The sequence below is a fragment of the Acanthochromis polyacanthus genome, chromosome 6 (assembly GCF_021347895.1).
Source record: "Acanthochromis polyacanthus isolate Apoly-LR-REF ecotype Palm Island chromosome 6, KAUST_Apoly_ChrSc, whole genome shotgun sequence".
NCBI lineage: Eukaryota > Metazoa > Chordata > Actinopteri > Pomacentridae > Acanthochromis > Acanthochromis polyacanthus.
The window spans coordinates 2,735,881-2,758,021 of NC_067118.1; the positions used below are offsets into that span (position 1 = coordinate 2,735,881).

General features: G+C 37.1%; 2 protein-coding genes across 2 annotated transcripts; both read left to right on the plus strand.

The window, feature by feature from the left end:
• The first annotated feature begins 2,085 nt into the window (after positions 1-2,085).
• tafazzin (tafazzin, phospholipid-lysophospholipid transacylase) lies at positions 2,086-9,230 on the plus strand. The gene is made up of 10 exons (XM_022217248.2): positions 2,086-2,319; positions 3,166-3,294; positions 3,378-3,423; positions 3,517-3,602; positions 3,696-3,776; positions 3,857-3,898; positions 5,068-5,130; positions 5,604-5,656; positions 5,741-5,818; positions 7,525-9,230. The coding sequence occupies exons 1-10, from the start codon at positions 2,211-2,213 to the stop codon at positions 7,624-7,626; spliced, it is 789 nt and encodes a 262-aa protein (XP_022072940.1). The 5' UTR covers positions 2,086-2,210; the 3' UTR covers positions 7,627-9,230.
• Positions 9,231-9,864: 634 nt separating this feature from the next.
• Positions 9,865-20,937, plus strand: atp6ap1a (ATPase H+ transporting accessory protein 1a). The gene is made up of 11 exons (XM_051949209.1): positions 9,865-10,043; positions 11,081-11,207; positions 12,041-12,115; positions 12,202-12,395; positions 13,500-13,540; positions 13,623-13,708; positions 13,796-13,945; positions 14,776-14,933; positions 15,698-15,748; positions 17,565-17,802; positions 18,506-20,937. The coding sequence occupies exons 1-11, from the start codon at positions 9,904-9,906 to the stop codon at positions 18,713-18,715; spliced, it is 1,470 nt and encodes a 489-aa protein (XP_051805169.1). The 5' UTR covers positions 9,865-9,903; the 3' UTR covers positions 18,716-20,937.
• The last annotated feature ends 1,204 nt before the right edge of the window (positions 20,938-22,141 follow it).

A 22,141-nucleotide genomic window follows, 5' to 3' on the forward strand; every position in this document is an offset into this window, starting at 1 on the left:
AAATGTGACAAGTAAAGTTTCTAATTAGCAAACAGTGCATTTTTATTAACTAATAAATTCAATTAACTAAACCATCATTTAATAATACACCATGATTTTTTGTTTATTTATTTTTGTATTTCACTGCTTTCTGAAACTGTGTGAAACAATTCATGAAGAATTTATAATTTTTTTTATAATCCTTTTATATCTTTAATGTAGCACTTGAGATTTTGGCTAAATGAGCAGTGCATTACACATAAAATGTATTTTTTTTAAATAATAATAATAATAACACATAAAATGTATTATTATTATTATTATTATTAATAATAATAATAATAATAAATCTTATCATGAATAAACTTTTGGGATTTTGTATATTTCAACTCCACATTTAAATATTTATATCCCAATTTAAGTTGAATTTAACACTATTTTTTGACCCAGTTCCCCTAAATGATCTTGTAAATGTCGAACAGAGTCCAGACTCGTCACCTTTGGCCTAATTCTCAGCATCAATTACCCAGAATTCCACGTCTCTCAACCCGGTAGTGCTCGAAATTTAACACCTTTGGCAAAAATAAGCCTAATTTTTGTGTTTTTTTTAAAGCCTAAGAATTTAAACAAAAAGGCAAAAATGAAATTTCGTTGTGTTGATGTCATAAATTTGAACAATTGAGGCTTTTTCGGCGTTTTTGGTGAAAACTACATTACCCAGAGTTCAGAGCGCAGCGGTCATTTCCGGGTCTGTGACCAGCAGGCTGTCAGCAGGAGAAGGTAAGAAATGTTTGAACTTGTGATGATTTCTGAGGCATTAGAGCGTTTAAATACTTTAAAGTCTGAGTGTTTAAATGTGTCGCAGCTTCATGAAGGTTTATTTTTACATTCAAGAGCGAAAAAATCCGGTTTATCGGCTAATTTGAGTTGAAGACAGAGAGCAAATAATGAATAAATGTGCAGAAAGAGAAGTGAGGGATGAAGAAGTTCAGCTGGAGCTGTAAATAACTGTAGACATCTCAGAGATTCTTCAGTTTATCAGCTGGTTGGGAACTAATCTGATGTTTAATGTCGAGTCTCAGAAGCTAACAGCTGCTAGCTGCCGGCTAACAACAGGAACCTACTATTTAAACAGCAGCTCATCATTTACAGGGAAAAGTCAAATATAATACAGCAGAATTAAATACAATGAATTATATTAGCCTGTACAAACAGTACAGGCAAGTTAAAAAGCATAAAATAATTACACCTTAGCTCATTTAAATACAATTAAACTGTAATTTTATGGTGACTACTGGAAAAGAACTTATCACTATTTGGAAAATACAAGAATTTATTGTTGTTTTTACAATTTCGGCCTGTTTATACATGTGTGTGTGTATATATATATATATATATATATATATATATATGTATATATATATATATAAAATCTATTTATAAAGACAACTTGTGATTTAATATTTTTTTCTATGATTTTGTCAGATTTTTTATCTTCTGTAATTTAACAAAACTGGGAAAATCAAGAAAATCTATAAGACACAGGTTTAATAAATTTTATCTTATTTTTTCAATCCATAATTTACATAATATTTCTTTCATGGAACGACAAATATCAGTAAAATAGTGTTATTTAACAAAATAGCAATAACTTTAAATAATAATAATAATATAAATTAAATAAATTATTTCAATTTGTCATACCAGTGCAGACAAGTTAAAACACATAACATAATAATATTTTAGCAGATTTAAATACAACAAACTAATTTTATGGTCGCATATTGGAAAAGAAGTTATCACTATTTGGAAATATGTTGTTGTTGTTTTTTTGTTTTGTTTTTTACAATTTTAGCTTGTTTTTTGTTGTCTATTTTTTTTTAAATTTGCCGGATTTTTTTCTTCTATATTTTAACAAAAACTAGGAAAATCTGTCAGATTATAGTTTAATAAAGTTTCTGTTAAATTTCGGTCCATAATTTACGTCATATTTCTTTCAGGGAGTGACAATGTATGTGTGTATTACTGTTTTAAAGACAATAAGACAGGTGTAATTTTATTGTCAAATGTTGTTTAAAAAATTAATTATTATTTTTAAAATGCAGATTTTCAGTCACATATGAAGCTTCAGCTGAACCTCAGGTCATTAAAAGCCCTTTTAAACCTTGGAAGCTGCTCTGAGTTCTGCTGTGGGTCTCCAGGTCGGTGGATGTGGACTCTGTGGAGCTGTGATGCCCCTGGAGGTCAGATGGCCGTTCCCACAATGCCCTGCTCTGGCCTGGAGGATCTCCAGCTCTCTGGTGATGGGCATGGTGGGCTCCTACTCCTACTTCTGGACCAGTAAGTTCTCATCCAACTCTGTATGTACACAGAAAACACCATCAGAGCCTCCAATGACCTCCTCAGAACCATCTGCTTCTTCATCTGCAGTGACTTTGTCAATGATCAGAGTTCTACCTTCATACTGGGGACATTTCCAGAGTTCCAGGTCCTTGAAGTCCATAGAGGAGAACGTCCCCTGTAGAAAGTTCTAGAGTAGACCTCCTGACAACTGGAAAAGTCACTGATTAATATCTGCTATCTTGAGTTTTTTTTGATAATTTTTAAGACATTTTGAACAAGTTTTGCGTCATCTTGGTGAAGTTTCAAGTATATTTGGAAAAGCTTTGAGACATTTTTGGGAGATTTCAGGTGTTTTGGACAAATTCTGAGAAGTTTTGCAGAAGTCTTCAAGTTGTTTTGGGAAGAATTTGATAGTATTTGGGCAATTTTTGTGTAATTTTGGACTAAAACCAAAAGTCTTTCAGGATATCAATGATTGTTTCTATGACTCTGGACCCACCTCTATGGACTTAAAGGACCTGAAATGTTCTAAGTGAGACTAAACTTAAAGACTGGAAACAAGAAAGGAGAACGTCCCCTGTAGAAAGTTCTAGAGTAAGACCGACTGACAATTGTCCAGTTGTCAGTAGGTCTACTCTAGAACTTTCTCCAGAGGACGTTCTCCTCTATGGACTTCAAGGACCTGGAACTCTGGAAATATTCCCAGTATGAAGGTAGAACTCTGATCATGAATAAAGTTGTTGCAGATGAAGAACCAGATGGTTCTGGTGGAGGTTCTGGTTGTTTTTTTATGGAATATTCCCTCTTTCTAACCTCCTTCTTGTTGTTTTTGTCCATCTCCAGAGTACATGAACAGCCTGACGATCCACAACCATGAGGTTCTGTTGGACCTGATCGACCAGCGTCCGTCTGACACGCCCCTCATCACGCTGTCCAATCACCAGTCCTGCATGGATGACCCACATATCTGGGGTAGGAACCTGAAACCACACCTTGGTTCCACCTGAAACACCAACAATAGTGATGATAATGATGATAATGTGTGTCTGCTGCAGGCGTCCTGAAGCTCAGGCAGCTGTGGACCTTCAACAAGATGAGATGGTGAGTCTTCATCAGCTCCTCGTGTCATTCTCTCTTTATTTATTTGTTTATTTTTCAGCTGAATGAGGGTTTTATTTTCATATTTTAACTCAGGACACCAGCAGCTTCTGACATCTGTTTCACCAGAGAGCTTCACTCCAAATTCTTCAGCCGAGGAAAATGTGTTCCTGTCTGCAGAGGTGAGACTGAAACCTCCTGAGATAACACCTGCCTCCTCCTCCTCCTCCTCCTCCTCCTCTTATTCCTCCTCTAACCTCCTCCTCTCTCCTCAGGTGATGGTGTCTACCAGAAGGGGATGGACTTTGTTCTGGAGAAGCTGAACAGAGGAGAATGGGTTCACATTTTTCCAGAAGGTATTTTGACCTTCAGTGTAACATTTTACTGATTTATCTGCTCTCATTGTGGATTTTAACTTTTTATTTCTCATCAACAGGAAAAGTCAACATGACAGAGGAGTTCATTCGTCTGAAATGGGGTGAGAAGAACGCTGCAAGTTCCTGAATATCTGAAGATACTTTCATTTATTCTGCAGACCAGGACCAAGTGCTTCTAATGAAACAAAAAATAGACCTTGTGTGTTGTTTTGTCTCATTTTTGTCGTTTTGTCATTTTCAGTCTCAGTTTTGTCATTTTCTGTCTCATTTTTTGCGTTTTCAGTCTCACTTTTGTCATGTTCGGTCTCATTTTTTTGTCATTTTCAGTCTCAGTTTTGTCATTTCAGTCTCATTTTTTTGTTTTCTGCCTCATTTTTGGTCTCATTTTTGTCATTTTCCTTCTCAATTTTGTCGTTTTCAGTCAAATTTGTGTCATTTTGTGTCTCATTTTTGTCATTTTGTGTCTCATTTTTGTCGTTTTCTGTCTCATTTTTGTCGTTTTCTGCTTAATGTTTGTCGTTTTCTGTCTCATTTTTGTCGTTTTCTGCTTAATCTTTGTCGTTTTCTGTGGCATTTTTGTCGTTTTTTGGCTCCTTTTTGTCATTTTGTGCCTCATTTTTATCGTTTTCTGTCTCAGTTTTGTCATGTTCGATCTCAGTTTTTTGTCATTTTCAGTCTCATTTTTGTCTTTTTTTTGTCTCATTTTTGTCATTTCAGTCTCATTTTTTTGTTTTCTGACTCATTTTTGGTCTCATTTTTGTCATTTTCCTTCTCATTTTTGTCTTTTTTTGTCTCATTTTTGTCATTTCAGTCTCATTTTTTGTTTTCTGACTCATTTTTGGTCTCATTTTTGTCATTTTCCTTCTCAGTTTTGTCGTTTTTCAGTCAAATTTGTCATTTTCTGTCTCAATTTTTGTCATTTTCTGTCATATTTTTGTCATTTTGTGCCTCAGTTTTGTCGTTTTCTGTCTCATTTTTGTCGTTTTCTGTCTCATTTTTTTCATTTTCTGCCTGTTTGTCGTTTTCTGTCGTATTTTTGTTGTTTTTTGGCTCCTTTTTGTCATTTTCTGTGTTATTTTTGTCATTTTGTGCCTCATTTTTATCGTTTTCTTTCTCATTTCTCTCATTTTCTGGCTCCTTTTTGTCATTTTCTGGCTCCTTTTTTTCATCTTCTGTTTCATTTTTGTTTTGTGTATTTTTCCCCCTCCAGCTGTCAGTGTTGAACTGATTGTCGTTCTTGGTGTAGTGAAGTTTCTGGTTTGTGTTTCAGGTGTTGGTCGGTTAATCGCAGAATGTTCCCTGAATCCGATTATCCTGCCGCTGTGGCATGTTGGTGAGTAACGGCACAAACACTCGCTGAGCTGTTTGTCCAGTTTTATCACTTCTTAATGGACTTTTTCCATCATTTCTGAGCCTTCATCAGTGCAGCAGATAGAACAAAGACATTTAGGAGGAAAAACACATCTGTTTCTGGTAGAAACTGACACATAGACGCAGGCATTTCTTGAGTCTTCTCGCCAACTACTCAGCAGAAACTCCAAGAACTCACAGCTTCTGTTCTCCAGGAAATAGTTAGAATTCCTGCAGAAAAAGCCCCCATGAACCTGAACTCTGTCGTGTTTCTGCTGAAGTTCAGGCTTAAAAAAACAGATATTAATGAGTGATCTTTCCAGATGTCGGTAGGTCTACTCTAGAACTGTTCACACTATGATACATCCCATAATACTGTAATCAGTATCAAGTAGCTGTTGTCAGAAAAGAGGTTTCTTCACGTTAAATCAGTTTAAATGTGTGTTTTTCTCTCAGGTTTGAGCGACGTTCTGCCAAACGAGAAGCCCTACATTCCTCAGACTGGAAAGGTAAAAAACGCTTCCATCTTATTTGTGGCTTTTTCTTTTGTTTTGCTCTGACTGCAGCTTTATTGGCTGATTTTCTACTTTCAGAGAATCACAGTCCTGGTGGGGAAACCGTTCAGCGTTAAGGAGCTGGTGGAATCGCTCCGAGCTGAAAACAAGAGTCAGGTCTGGATCTCATTTCTGCACGATGGACGACACTGGGTTATGTTTTCTTATGTTGCTGCTTTAATCTTTGGGCTTTGGGCTGTAAATCAGACAAAACAAGACGTTTAAACACTCTGAGCTCTCATAATCTGCATTTCTTGTTGTTTTGAAACTCTGGACGCCAAACGATTAATCAGTTAATTAAGAAAACTGTTAGATTAATCAATAATGATCGTTAATTTTAACACGTGTTTTATTACGGATTATTCTGCCTATATTTTTCCAAAGAACTGTTAAAAAAAATTAAAAAGTTAGTTTCTGTTTTTTTTATACAGGATGTAACTTGATCATTTTTATCACAATTTAAAATATTATAAATTATATTAAAGTGTTGTATGTAATATTAAATTAAAATATTTAATATTAGCAAAAATTGATGATGGCAATGGTAACACATTATTTTAATAAAAAATAGAATAAATTGTATTTACTAATATTTGAAAATAAAATAAATGTAATTTCCTATTTGAATATAATAAAATACATTTAATGAGATCTAAAATTAGAATAAACAATATTTAGTCCGAGTAAAAATAACGTAAATAGTATTTAATAATAATTAAAATGTAACAAATGACATTTAGTAATTGTACCTAAAATAATAGAGATTTAATAATAAGATATAAAATTAATTGTAGTCAAGGTCATTTTAAAAATAAAATTAATATTTTTTTCATAATTAAATATAAAAAAATGCATTTAATGATCATTAAAATAAATAATATTTAATCACACTAAAAAATGAATGTAAATAGTATCTAATATTAATTACAATATGTTAAATTACATTTAATAATTATACAAAACTAATTCTGATTTAATAGCTAAAAATAAGATTTAGGATGTGAGTTCATATTGTTTTCATAATTTAAAATGATTCATCTTATTATTAAAAAAATGTAATAACAAAGTTGCATAATAAATTAAAAAGATTAAATGTTAACACATATTTAATAAATATTTTGTAATTCAGTATTAGGGATTCATTTAATGATCATTAAAATTAAAATCAACAATATTTAATCACAGTAAAAAACATAAGTAAATAATTAGTATGAGTTCAAATATAATAAATAACATTTAATAATTATAGATAAAATAATTAAGATTTAATCATTAAAATGGAAACACACTATTTAGGGTCATTATAAATAAAATAAATATTATTTCATAATTAAATATGAAATCAGATTGATTTAATGGTCTTAAAAAGTTCAATAAACAGTTTTTAATCACAGTAAAAATATAGTATCTAATAATGAAATGTATAACATTTAATAATTATACCAGCAATTAAAAAGTAGATTGTATTCATTTACTATTTAAAATAAAATTAGATTTTATAAATGTATATATAACGGCTTTTATTAATTTATAGAAATGAAAATAAATTGTATTTAAAATTAAATAACGAGTATCTCATGTTAGTTAAAATATACTAAATAATATTTAATAATTATACGTGAAATAAAGTGAATTACATTCAAGGCCATTTATAATTCAATGAATTGGTTTAAATGATAATCTAAAAATAAATACTATCTCATAATATTTAAAAATAAACTGCAGTCGGTTTGTTTTTGCAGAGCATGAATGAATCCAGCTGTAGTTTGCTTTAAGCTAAAGCGTCTTCAGAGCAGATTTTCACTTCATTTTTCCTCTAACAGCTGGAAATGAGGAAGACGTTGACAGACTTCATCCAGCAGGAGTTCCGCAGCCTGAAGGTCCAGGCGGAGACCCTCCACGGCCAGATCCAGACCAGATCCTGAGTCCTGGAGGTCCTGGAGGTCCTGGAGGTCCTGGAGGTCCTGGAGGTCCTGGAGGTCCTGGAGGTCCTGGAGGTCCTGGAGGTCCTGGAGGTCCTGGAGGTCCTGGTTTCTGCTGCAAGTTAAATCCTGAAAACCAGAACTTTTGGACTCCACCTTCCTCTTCAGATTCACAGCGTTCTGGGAAACGTTTTGAAGCAGGTTTTCCTTTCATTCAGTAAATTCAGTTACTGGGACGGAAACGGCTGAAAAGACGGAGGATCAGGTTTCTGGAGCACAAACTTTAGGTTTCTCTGATGTTTAAAGCTTCATTAATCTGAGGAATCTCATCAGGTTTGGATGATTCACAGCTTCACCATCTACATCCAGTTTATTTTCCACAATCTTTAAGGTTTTTATCAGACCATTCTGCAGCTCACCATTAATCTGCTTTAGAGGTTGGAAAACTCACTCCTTTGTTTATTTACTTAAAACATAACCATCTTGGATGGATTCAGCCCAGGAAGCAGCAAAGGGGCCCCTCATAAAAGTACAAGAGGAACTATTTTGGTTTAATATTTACATATTTAGACAACCCCCCCCCCCAAAAAAAAAAAAAAAAATACCGTAATAATAATAATAAGATGGTCTTGTTGAACAATCCAGATCCTCTGCAGAATTTGGAAAACATTTTGAATTTCTGTCACCTGACTGTTAATCACAGCTGAGTTGTAAACAGTTTCATTTTTGCACCAAGAAATGCAGAATTCTTTAGTTTAAATGGTTTATTTTTGCCAAATCTGTAAACGAGACATAAACAGCCCAGTAATTCAACGACATGTTTGGATCTTTGAGCTCAGCTTTGGTTAATTTTCCAAACAGAACCACACATTATGACTTCAAGGACAGTCGGAAAGTTGGAAATCTGATGTTTTTTTTAGTTTTCTCACTAAAAAAACTGTGTATTTTTGTTGATTCCCTTATTTTTTCTTTGTTCCTTTAAAACGTGGTGTAAATGCAGAGGGGATCAAACTAAACGGCACCCAGAACAGTTAAATTTCATGGAAATCTTAAAGATTGTAGCTTTAATTCTGTGTTTCAGTGGATTAATTGAACCAAACTTTAACCATAGTTGGATTGACACAACAACAATCTTTTCCTGGTGAGAATTTAAAACCTGCTGTTGAATGTAATCGTGAGTTGTTGTTTTTTTTCAGAATCGTCCATTATTTAAATGACGTTTGAAGGTCTTTACATGGAGCTGCTGTTGATTTCAGGACTAAATGTGTCTGGTTTAGATTATTAATTCTTATTCTAATGCAGTTAATGAGCGCTGGTTGATAAATGGTAGCTGTACCATTATTAGCTGGATTACGTGCACGTGTCCTGCTTGTCCTTTTAAATCAGAATCACTTCCTCTAACTGTGGATCATTTCTTTTCCAGATGATGTACTAAAATGCAGTTTTTTTCTGTGGAACCTTCACAAAACCTCTATCACAGATGTAAATAACTTATTTTATGGCAGTGATCACAGGTTCACAGATCTGTGTTTTATAAATGTCGCCTTACTGTGATTGCCGCTCTTTCCTACACCATGTGATGCCAATAAAGTATTTCTACATTTTGATTTGGTCCGTTTGTCTTCTCCAAACCCTGCAGGACCAGTTGAAGATGCAAAAATGGGACTAAAATATGCAAAGATAACTTAAAAAGATGCATAAATGTCACTAACAGATGCATTTATGACACCAAAAGATGCAAAAATGACATTAAAAGATGCAAAAATGTCACAAAAAGATGTGAAATTGACACTAAAAGATGCAAAAATGTCACTAACAGACACATTTATGATGCTAAAAAATTCAAAAATGTCACGAAAAGATGCAAAAATTACAAGAAGATGATATAAAATATGCAAAAACGTCACTAAAATATGCAAAGATGATATAAAAGATGCAAAAATGTCACAAAAAGATGCAAAGATGATATAAAAGATGCAAAAATGTCACCAAAAGATGTAAAATGACACTAAAAATGCAAAGATGATATAAAAGATGCAAAAATGTCACCAAAAGATGTAAAAATGACACTAAAAATGCAAAGATGACACTAGCATGCAAAAACTACATGAACAGATGCATAAATGACACTAAAAGAAGCAAAAATAGTGCTAAAAGTTGCATAAATGACACCAAAAGATGAAGATGAAGACCCATCTCTGCAGAGCTTCTTCTCATGCGTTATGACGTGATCCCGCTGGACGTCACGACGTCATCAGCGGTCAGACTACAGAGGTAAAGATGGTGTCTTCAGAGTATTCGCAGCTCCGCAGTATCTCTGCGGCTTCGGTCGTTTTTCTCGGTTTATTCGGCTTCTTGAGCGTCTTGACCTCCGGGAGCTGCGACGAGCAGGTTCCTCTGATCCTATGGACCAGCGAGGGGTGAGAAATGTTCAGAATGTACCGTTTAATCCGCTCCTGGAGGCGGTTCAGCGGCTGGTCTGAGGCTAACGGTTAGCGGGTTAAAGACGCTGCAGCCGTTCAGCGATAACATACGAACCAACATCAGCTGGAATAATGTTTAATTTAAGCTGTTTAATTAGTAAAATACGGTGTTTAAATAGCAGCATGACAGTGTTTAATAACCCTAATAAAGGACAGGTGCAGTTACACCTGTCATCCGCCTACAGGAGGAGCTGTGTAGCTCAGATGCTAACATTTAATATTTAACCCAAGAGGAAAGCTGACTGAAGCAGAAATACGTTCGAGTTCTATTTATGTGTTATTCTCTATTTCATATGCATATGTGTGTGTGTGTGTGTGTGTGTGTGTATATATATATATATATATATATAACTCCATCCATCCATTCTCCATACATCGCTTTATCCTCACTAGGGTCGCGGTATATATGTGTAATTTATTATTTTGTTTTTATTTTCTTCATTTTTTCTGTATTTGGGTTTATATGTATTTATATATAATAATTTATGTGTGTATATATATATATATATATATATATATATACACACACATAATAATTCCATGTGTGTGTTTGTATTTTTTTTTACTTTTTCCTGTTACTTTTTAATTTTAATTTTGCTCTTTTTCCCCTGTTTTTTGGGTCTTACAGGAGTCAGAGACCTGACGTCCATTTGAACACCAAATAGACAGAATCTGTAGCTGAGTACAGGTGTCACACTTTATACTGGGGTCAAAGCCTTTTATTCTGAAACTCATATACATGCAAATAATATAATATTAATAATAATAGTAAATTGGCTTCACAAGTCCAAAACTCACCCTTTTTTCTCTGACTTTGAAAAGCTGCATCTTTAAATAGTTTATTTTTCATTTTTATGCAGCAGAAAACTGTAGTTACTTTGCTTCTGCTCTGAATTTTGCAGCTTTTAGTCCATTTTTCTGGAGACACTCTTAATGCAGGTTCATGTTTGTGTAAACGCTGCTTCCTCCTCCAGGACCGCTGCTCCTCGACAGTTTCCCCCCACAGCGGGTCACATCGTGGGGCAGCAGCAGCTGGCGTCCTACCTGGAGAAAGCTCTGGATGTCGGTCCCAGAAACGTGGTGCTGTTCCTGCAGGACAAGGTACACAACGAACGAACACACAACAAACACACACCTTCTCATTTGTCCTCAGTGTGGTTCATTTTTAATCTGAAGTCCTGCAGCTCCGAGGCACATGAATGAAAGAGAGAACTCACAGATGTCTTCTGTCAGTACAACAGAATGACGGAAACTGGAAAAAATAAACATTTATATGGTTACTTATTGGAATTTACTAAATAGTTTGAAATTTGTAATGTCACTGTAAAGTAATGTAAAGTTGACAGAATGACTCAAAATGTGTCCAAATGACTCAAAACATTCCCAAAATAACTCATAAAGTTCCCAAAATGCCTCCAAAAATTCCCTACATTTCTCCAAATGACTGTCACTGCAAAGTAATGTGAAGTTCCCAAAATGACTCAAGAATATTCCAAATTACTGAAAAAGTCCCAGAAATTTCTCCAAATGACTCAAAATGTTCCCAAAATAACTCTAGATCATTCCAATTGACTCAAAAAGTTCCCAAAATAACTCAAAAAGCTCCCCAAATTTCTCCAAAGACTGAAAAAATTCCCAAAATGACTGAAAATGTTCCCAAATGCTCCAAATGACTCAAAAAATTTCCAGAATGACTCAAGATTTTTCCAAATAACTCACAAAGTGCCCAAAATAACTCAGAAGTTCCCAAAATGACCCCCAAATTTCTCCAAATAACTCAAGAAGTTCCCAGAATTACTCAAAACTTCTCCAAAGGACTCCAAAAGTTCCCAAATTCCAAATGAAAGCTGTTCAAACAGTCAGTAGAAGCTTTAAGTAGATAAACAGTTTATTTTTTTATATTTATTGACGTGTTTTCTTGTGGGTTTCCTCAGATGAGCATCGAGGACTTCACCATGTACGGAGGAGCTTTTGGGAACAAGCAGGACAGCGTCTTTCCAAACCTGGAGGTAATGTCTGTCCATGGTTAAACCTCCATCGTTAAATCTGTTGTTCTGCAGGTTTTCATGTGACCTCAGGTCTGTTTCTGTCTCAGGGAGCTCTCACCTCCTCGTCCTCCCCCCTGGTGTTACCTGCCGTGTCCTGGCCCGCCTCCAACGCTGTGATTGGTCAGCTCCAGGACCAGCTGGAGACGTCCCCCCTGTACATGGACCCAGAGACGCTGAGCCAACTGAGGCTCAACGCCTCGTCTCCGGCCCTGCTGGTGTTCAGGCTGCCCTACGGCATCGGGTCGGTACAGCAACAGAACCACCTGAATCAGAGGGAGTCTTCTTCCTGAAGGGGGCGGGGCTAGGAACCAGCAAGTAGACAGTCAGAAGAGACACTGAGACATGTTTAAAGATGCAATTTCTAGTGTTAAGACTTATTTTTGATCTGTCTTTATATATCTTATCAGATTTTTTAAAAACTTTTTAGCTCAAAATTTCTGATTTAATTTTTTACTTTAAAGTCTTCTAATTTCAAATTTTAATTTTGTAGTTTTACCTTTTAATTAGTGAAATTTCTACATTTATTTTAGATTTACAACTTTTAATTTAACAATCTCATTTCAGCTTTTAATTTCATACTTTTTTTTTGCTATTTTTGCCACACTTTATTATTTTTTTTGTAAATTTTGAAGCTAATAATTTCCGCTTTTAATTTTGAAATTTCAAAATTTTTCTGAATTGGATTTTGTATTACTGTACTTTTTGTTCACGTGATTTCAACTTTTAATTTTTACCTTTTTATTTAGGAATTTCTATATTTATCTCCAATTTACAACTTTTTCTTTTTTTTTTAGTTTTTACCTCAAACCTTCTGAGTTTGTTTACATTTTTTAAATGTTTTAATCTCATAATTTCAATTTATAATGTCAGATTTTTAAAAAAAGTCAGAAAACCTCAGAGTTTCTGACTTTATATTATTGTACTTTTTAATCTCATAATGTAAGCTTTTAATTTGGTATATTTGCCTTTTAATTTAGGAATTTCTATATTTATCTCAGGTTTGCTGTTTTTTCTTTGTTTTTATTTTTACATTATTTGTCTCATTTCAACTTTTAATGTCATATTATGAACATTTGTGTATTTTTTTTACCTCAAACATTCGCGCTGGTAGTGGAAGATTTCAGACTTTTTTCGTTGTTTTCACTCTCTTTCCTAAATTTAGAGTTTTTCGCTCTAAAGCAGAACAAGTTGCTGATTTTGGGGTGGGGAAAAATATCCAAATTCTCCATTTAGATGGAATTAAATTTCTAAACTGAAACCCCACAGAGACATGAATCCATTCTGACTTCTTTTCTCACTTTTTCTGATTCTAATTGTGCCGTTTTTGTCTTTTTCTGTGCTTCAGGGCTGATCTGATGTCTGCTAAAGAGGTTCTCGGTGGAAACGGTGAGTCTGCCTCTCGGTAAATCTCATGATTCCCTTCAGACTGTTTCTGTGGTGGTGTGTGCTGACGTGTTTGTTTGTGTAGACGAGGTGATCGGTCAGGTGTTGAGCATCATGAAGACTCAGGCGGTTCCGTACACGGCCATCTACACGGCCCTGCGGCCCTCCAGGGTCAGTCTAAACTCCACACGGTTCATCTGTCGGGGATTTCTGCCGGTTTCTGCTGCGTTTCGCTCAGACTCGTTGTTTTCTGTCCAGGAGGCGGCGTCTCTGTCCATGGAGGCCGGTCTGGGAGGAGGTCGATCTCTGCTTCAGGCCAGAGGAGGATACCGGGAGAGAGAGAAGGAGCGAGAGAGGCAGCGGAAGATGATGGAGAAGTCCAAAGTCTACGCTCCGGTAGAGTTCAAGGTCAGCTACTGGCACTGTTTGATCGTTTTTTTATTAGCTTAAGCCTCCTAATTCACTGCTCCTGTCTCAGTTTTCCTCACTGTGGTTCATTATTTATCTAAGGTTCTGCAGCTCTGTGGAAACAGAACAACATGAAAGAGAGAAAATGAGGAAATGTCTACTGTGCAGACTTAAACAGAGTGCAAAACACAAGAAATGGCACTAAAAGATGCAGGATATTACCCCAAAACTGCAAAAATCACACTGAAAGATGCAAAAATGACACAAAAAGACAAAAGAACACACTAACAGGAGCAAAAATAACACTAAAACATGCAAAAATGATACAAAAAGATGCAAAAACTGCACAATAAGATGCAAAAGTGACTAGTCAGGGTAATTTTTTACCTTCTGAGTGTCACATGTTTGACTAATCACCCTTACTAACTTTGTCGGATTAAAAGAATTGCTAATCAAATGTAAGACAATGATTAAATGAACATAGTCAATCTATGCATAAATGACAGTAAAAGGTACTAAACTGACACTAAAAGGTGCAAAAATGACATGAAAAGATGCAAAAATTCTTCTAAAAATTAAGAAATGACACAAAAATTGTAATAAAACCAAATGCTGCAGAAAGCCCAGAGAAGCCAGTACCTCCAGTTGATCCAGAACGATCTCCATTACATGTGAAGTTATTCCTCAGAACACCAGGACGTTTCTGGATATTTTTCTTCACCACAGTAAGAATTTTTAGGTCTGAAAGCAGTTTTTGAGTGTTTTCTGGTTTCTCTGAGAGGGTTTAATAATAATCTACCTGTTTCTTCTGTATTGAATGTTTCCTGCAGAAGGATGACAGCTCCTGCATCCTGCTCTGGGCCAGAGGTTTGTCCGTCAGCATCCTGAGGAACCGCGAGTGGGAGGAACACGATCTGACCCCGTCCACATTCGGAGACTCAGCCAGCGTCAAGCTGCACGGATCAGAGTGTGACAAAACCAGAGCCAGGTGGGATATAAACTTCAACCTGCAGCTACCTTCTGGTTCTACCTTCAGGTTCCACCTTCAGGTTCTACCTTCAGGTTCCACCTTCAGGTTCTACCTTCAGGTTTTACCTTCAGGTTCCAGCTTCAGGTTCTACCTTCAGGTTCTACCTTCAGGTTCTACCTACAGCTACCTTCAGCTTCACTCCAGAGGTCTGAACTATGATGTTAGATCAGTGGGTCAGCTAGTATGTTGAGCCCAGTTAGTTTCCAGTATCATGAAGGTGGCTTTCCTTTAACCTGCTAGATCTCCATGGTAACTGATGCTGAGGCGCTAGATGTCCATGGTAACTGATGCTGAGGAGCTAGATCTCCATGGTAACTGATGCTGTGTAGTTAGATCTCCATGGTAACTGATGCTGAGGCGCTAGATGTCCATGGTAACTGATGCTGAGGAGCTAGATGTCCATGGTAACTGATGCTGAGGAGCTAGATCTCCATGGTAACTGATGCTGAGGAGCTAGATCTCCATGGTAACTGATGCTGTGTAGTTAGATCTCCATGGTAACTGATGCTGAGGCGCTAGATGTCCATGGTAACTGATGCTGAGGCGCTAGATGTCCATGGTAACTGATGCTGAGGAGCTAGATCTCCATGGTAACTGATGCTGTGTAGTTAGATCTCCATGGTAACTGATGCTGTGTAGTTAGATCTCCATGGTAACTGATGCTGTGTAGTTAGATCTCCATGGTAACTGATGCTGTGTCAAATGTTTTTTTTCATTTGCAGGCTGGTTCTGAACTATGAGAAAGTCCTCGGACACAACAGCTTCAAAGTGGTGTAAGTCACACACACACACACACACACACACACCAATCACAACTCAGTAGATTAACATTCAAGATCAATACAGTAAGAGGCAAAATGTACCAAAAAACACTCAAAAGTACCACAAAAAAATCACCATAAAAAGGCAAAATTACCAGTACCGTATTTTCACGACCATAAGGCGCACATAAAAGTCTTAGATTTTCTTCAAATTGTGCGGCGCGCCCTATGGTGCAGTGCGTCCTGTGTGTGTTGTTGTAAGGCGGACGTAGACCAGGTGGTTTTTTCCACGCATCACCATCGCTGTTGATCTGTGACTCTATGCGTGTCCATCTCACAGCCGATGTGAAAAAGCAAGTGAAGCAAATGAACTCTGAGCTTGCTGTCCAACTGCTGACCATCGGTGTGAACCGGCCGTTCAAAGTAAGGCTGCGAGCGGCGTGGGAGCGATGGATGACCGATGGAGACCACAGTTTCACTAAGAGTGGAAGGCAGCGCCGGGCGAGTTACGCCACAATTTGCCAATGGATTGTAGATGCTTGGGCTAACGTGTCTGCTGGCACTGTTGTTCGAGCTTTCGCAAAAGCCGGCATCGTTTCCGAGGCGCCGCACGGCACGGAAAGTGACTCTGACAGTGAAGAAAGTGAACCTGGCATGTTTGATGGAGGTTTAGCGCAGCTGTTCAATTCAGAAACAGAGGATGAGGACTTCCATGGGTTTGATTGATGACGATTACCGGTAAAAAAAAATGTGAATACCAAACTCAGTTTTGCTCCTGCTCTATTTTTAAATACGCACACTTGTGTGCTTGTTTAATCCGTGTGTTTTACCATGCCCACGACTATTGATGATTAAAAAAAATGTTAGTACTTTGTAATCAATACTTAAATAAAGCACAACCAAACTCAGTTTTGCTCCCGCTCTATTTTTAAATACGCACACTTGTATGCTTGTGTGTGTGTTGTTGTTGTAAGGCCGACGTAGTAGAGGACACCATGAGAATGTTAAAGGGGGAAGTGTGGGCGTGGATTGTATATAAAACCCTCGCCATATAATCAGGTGCACCTTATGTGTGTGTTAAATACAGTAATGGCACACATAACTGAGACTGCGCCTTTTGGTACAGTGCGCCTTTTGGTCGTGAAAATACGGTAATTCATTCCAAATGACTACACAAAGCATCAAAGTCACCACAATAGGAGGCAAAATGAACACAAAAACATTCTTACTACAGTAAGAAACTGAATCACCAACAAATCTAAAAGATTTAAAATCACTATAAAAGATTAAAAGTCACTAAAATAATAAGAAAAGATACCAAAAAAAGAATCGTAAGCATGAAAACATCCAACATAACAGAGGAAATCACAACAACAAAAGGCAAAATGACAACAGAAAGAAAAATCATGACGTGGCACAATCAGCAACAAAAGATTTGAAATGACCACAAAAGGATTCAGAATCGCCACAAAAAGATGAAAAATGATCACAAAATCTTGAATTGACATAGCATTTGAACATGGATGTAATTAGTGAAGGGCTGATCAGACTGAAACATCTTCTGCTTCATCATCTATTTTCCTCTCTTTGGGCCATAATTTACTAAATTAACACCACATTGTATTAAAGGAAACTTAAAACAAGAGATTGAGAGCAGAAACTGAAGATAAAAACATTCACTGAGGGAACAGATGAAGTAAAACGTCATCTCGTTTTCTCATTAACTTCTGTTCAGTCAAACCTGAGCAGTCGCCTCCTGGTGGCTGTCAGAGAGAATGCAGCTTTCAGACCTTTTTTATTTAAAGCCTCTCTCTCCGTGTGTTTTCAGGTTTGCTATGAGCCAGCGGTACTACAAGGTGTCGGCCCGTCGCTGGTTCACGCTGGACGCCGTGGAGCTGGAGTACGACGGCGTCAAGGCCAGGTTTAATGGCAGCAGGAACATCTACGCTCCCGCTGAGTATTCCTACCGCTGCGAGTCCGTCACCAACTTCCGATGGCCGCTGCTCTTCCCCTGGTCATCCAAAGATCCGGCCATCCAGTGGAGGGTTTCCTTCAAAGACTTCCAGGTGAGACTGAATGTCTATAAGCACTGCTAGAAGGAAGTTAGAAATAATACTAGTTCTGGCAGCCAACAATCACCACAAGGGAATTAAAAATCACTGGAATAAGTTTCAAAATCACCACAAAAGAGACCTCATCAACAGAAGATTGAAAGTCATTGCAATAAGAGGAATAATTATCGCAAAAAGACTCCAAATGAACAAAACAGATTCTAAATTACCACCAAAAGTTTCAAAATCACCACAAAAAGATTCACAACCGCCACAAAAAGATTCAAAATCACACCAAAAAGATTTTAAATCACCCCAAAAAGAGACATCAAGAGAAGATGTCATTGCAGTAAGAGGAATAATTATTGCAAAAAGACTCTAAATGAACAAAGAAGATTCTAAATTACCACATAAAGTTTCAAAATTACCCCAAAAAGATTGAAAATTACCCCAAAAAGATTCAGAATTGCCACAAAAAGATTCAACACCAGAATAAGAAAATTACTACGAAAAGATGCAGATCATTTCTGTAAGAAGCAAAATTGCAAGAAAAGATCCAAAAACTTGCCAAAGATTCAAAATGAGGTATTATTGACAATGCCACCAGTTATGGGTTAATAAAATAGTTTAACGCCTCCTAACTGTGTCTACATGGACGGATCAGATGTTGTACAGAACATTTTTAAAAACTGACCCGTTCTTCTTTGGTTCCCCACAGATCCAGGGCTTCAACGTGAGTGGAGGCGACTTCTCGTACGCCAGCGACTGTGCCGGCTTCTTCTCTCCGGGTATCTGGATGGGCCTGATGACCAGCCTCCTCATGGTCCTGGTCCTGACCTACGGCCTCCACATGATCATGCAGCTCCGCACCATGGACCGCTTCGACGACCCCAAAGGCCCAGCCATCTCCGTCCCCCAGACAGAGTAACGCTTCCCACAACGCTTCCACTCCCTCCACCCGTCACGCCCCACTTCCTGTCCATCCGTGGTTGGGCATCGTACTGATTAGATAAGGGATAGATGTCCGTTTATACTTTCTAATCCTGGAGCTGAGCCTCTTCTCTGTTAGCGTTTAGCTGTTCTGAAGGTGTTTCCAAAGACTCTAAAGTATCGGACAGGTTTCATTCAGTCGAGGCAAGTTCGAGGGCAAGTTTCTGGACATTTTGGGCTAGTTTCAAGTTAATTTGGACAATTTTTCAGTCATTTTGGCCAAATTTTGAGTCATTCTGGACAAGCTAGTGGTAATTTCAGACATGTTTTGAGTGATTTTGGAGAGATTTTGAGTAAACTTGGACAAGCTTCGGGCACCATGAAAAAGACTCTTGGAGGTTATTGACCTCCGACCAGAGCTAACTCATACATGGTAGCTGAAAGTAGCTTTTGGCAAATTCAAAACTGATTCTGGACCAGTTTGGGACTTGGGTTCAGTCTTGTTCAGTCTCCCTTGAGGCCAGTTTCAGAGTAGCTTCTGGACCGATTTGAAACCCGTTGATTTTGGACAGTTTTTAGACTTGATGTATGGTTTTAGGGCAGAAGCAAAGTACAAGATGTCAGTAAATGTATCATAGGTCAGCTGTAGTTCCTGGTTGTTCCACCAGGTGGAGCGTCTTCTTGTTTAATTCTGTAGAGACCAGAGGAAGTGTCACTCAGACTACAGTTCATGTTGGAAAGCATAGAGCATTGTGGGAATTTAGCTAGCAACAGGCATCATGACAAAGACTTCTGGGATGCTTAATGACCTCCAACCATAGTTCATGAGTTTACGACAAACTGGGAGAGACTAGAGTCATCTATGAAGCCCACATCTTGTGTCTGTTGACTAAAATAAACACAAAACCAACATGAACTATGTTCAGTTTGTACCTGTGTGACATCTGACATAAAAATATGGTAGAAAAAAGGCTAGAATAAGTATTTTAAATATGGAAAATGCAGTGGTTTAGCAGCGACGGGCACCATGACAAAGACGTATTCGGAGATTAATGACCTCTGACCAGAACTCATGCATTTGAAGTCATGTTTGCTTTGCTCAGTTTGTGTTATTGCCCGTCGATTAATAACGCTGCAGATGATTTAATGGGAAAGTTATTCAAAATTCATATCCAAGGCCACAAATTGTTACGACAGACAAAAATTAGTCGAGTCAATGACTCAAAACTTCTCCAAAATTAGATGAAAATGTTTTCAAAATGATTGAGAATTTGTCCAAAACTGATCAAAGCATCTTAGTTTGTCCAGGAAGACTCAGAACTCATCCAAAAACGAGCAAATATTGTCCTAAATGACTCAAACGTTGTCTAAAGTGACCCTCTAAAATGTGTGAGTCACGATTTGAACTCACCAAATGTTCTGCTGTAAGAGTCAACACAAGAGTCTTCGTGCACTGCCAGCATCAGGAACTGAACACCCAGTGGATAACTGGAATTATTGATGTTGATGGAACTCAAATGTCTCCAAAATGAAACTATTCAATATTCGCATCCCTGGCCAAAATTGTGACGACAGACAAACAAAAATGAATCAGATTGAAGTTCTGGCAGATTAATAAACACTTTGATCTGAGACTTCTCACAGATGGAATCACCTGAAATGTCTTTATTTTGCAGTACGATTTGGAAATCCCTTCAGAACATCCTCAGATATTCTAAGTGAGTTGTTAAAGTAACGCTAACTGATAAGAGGAGCTAGCCACAGTCAGTTTTCAGGCTAATGTAACATAAAAAGGAGGCGTACAGCGATGCAAATAGGGACGAATATATCTTGTGAAATGAATTATGAGATGCTATTTATCGGTGAAAATGCTGTAATTGAACGTGTTTACATTTTGTTTGTGAGTAGATAGGTGAGATGTAGCTGCTGAATGAAGGGAACACACCTGGTTTATGGACCACAGGTAAATCCATCACATTCCATCCAGTCCAGTAAACCTTTGTTTTCCAAACATGACCGATAATTTGTTTTTTTGAAACATGAATATTGTATTTATTTCTCAAGTGGAGCTCTTAAAACTGATGTGCACTGAAGAACTCTCAATGTGAACTTTTCTGTTTGTTAATTTATTTTGTGGTCATGACTTGTAGTGGATGTCATTGATGTGTGGTCCTGTGTCGTGATGCTGCTGTGACCCAATAAAACGTCTGAAGACCCAGAGTCTGTTCAGGTAGTCCAGGTTTGTTCAGAGCCATGTGGAAGAGTGGAAGTTTTGGGGAGTGCTAAGTTTCAGAGAGCAATGTGGGGGTTTAGCTAGCAACAGGCACCATGACAGAGACTTCTGGGACGGATAAAGGTCTTAATTGAGTGTCTAAACCTAGAAACTGTATACAGTAGGTCCTCGGTTTATGACGTCATCAACCTACAGCTGTTCATTGTTACATCAGAACTGGTTACGTGGAACTATAGTTGGTGAGTGGAGTGGATGAATATGTTGCGTGGCGCTATAAGACGGCTTTGTTTCCATTCAGTGGTTGTACTCCACCTTTGATTGTGCTACATTCACTAACTTTTTGTCCTTCATTATGACTCCCAAGAGTCAGACTCTTCTGATGCTTCACAGAAAAGGAAAGCCATTCCCATCGAGGTGAATTAGACATAATAAAGCTCTCAGAACAGGGCAAAACACCGAAAATATCTGCCGGTTGCTTGGCCTAAGTTGTAAAAACTGTGCAACATAATCCGTTATCTTCTTGTAAAGTGATTCATACCTGCATGCAAGTCATTGGTATTCGTGACTTTATGAAGAACTGATGGATATCGTGATGCACGGAACTGCTTTGTTTACATTTTCGCAGGAGTTCTGACTTAGAAAATTTGTTCAAAATGACTTAGAATCTGTCTGAAATAACTCAAAACTCATCAAAAATTGATCATAATTTGTCCAAACTGGCCTTAGAAACTCTGAAATATAAGATAAGATGGTCCTTTATTTCTCTCCACACCAGGGGAAAATCACATTGTTACAGCAGCTTATGTCCAAAAACCATAGTAGTAATAAAATAATGATAAAATAGTAGTAATAATAGTTACGATATGTAGAAAGGATGAGAACTGAAAATATCTGAACCACAAACAAAAACTCTCCAAATGTTCTTCTGTGAGAGTGAACACAAGAGTCTTCATGCACTGCCAGCATCCGAGTAACTGAACACCTAGTGGATTACTGGAATTATTGATGTTTATGGAACTCAGACATCTTCAAAATGACTCAAACCACAGCCAAAATTATTAAAATGGAATTAAAAAAAGACTTTAAATGTGTCCGAAATGACTTATAATTTGTCCAAAATTCATCTAAATTGATCTAAAAACTCTAAAATGTCGCCAAATGTTCTGCTGCAAGAATGAACACGAGTCTTCA

Coding starts and splice junctions, on each gene's coding strand:
- atp6ap1a (XM_051949209.1), top strand. CDS start 9,904: ATGGTGTCTTCAGAGTATTCGCAGCTCCGCAGTATCTCTGCGGCTTCG. Junction 12,396..13,499: donor AGGCTGCCCTACGGCATCGG/GTCGGTACAGCA, acceptor TCTGTGCTTCAG/GGCTGATCTGATGTCTGCTA. Junction 13,541..13,622: donor AGAGGTTCTCGGTGGAAACG/GTGAGTCTGCCT, acceptor TTGTTTGTGTAG/ACGAGGTGATCGGTCAGGTG.
- tafazzin (XM_022217248.2), top strand. CDS start 2,211: ATGCCCCTGGAGGTCAGATGGCCGTTCCCACAATGCCCTGCTCTGGCC. Junction 3,424..3,516: donor ACCTTCAACAAGATGAGATG/GTGAGTCTTCAT, acceptor ATTTTAACTCAG/GACACCAGCAGCTTCTGACA. Junction 5,819..7,524: donor GAGCTGAAAACAAGAGTCAG/GTCTGGATCTCA, acceptor TTCCTCTAACAG/CTGGAAATGAGGAAGACGTT.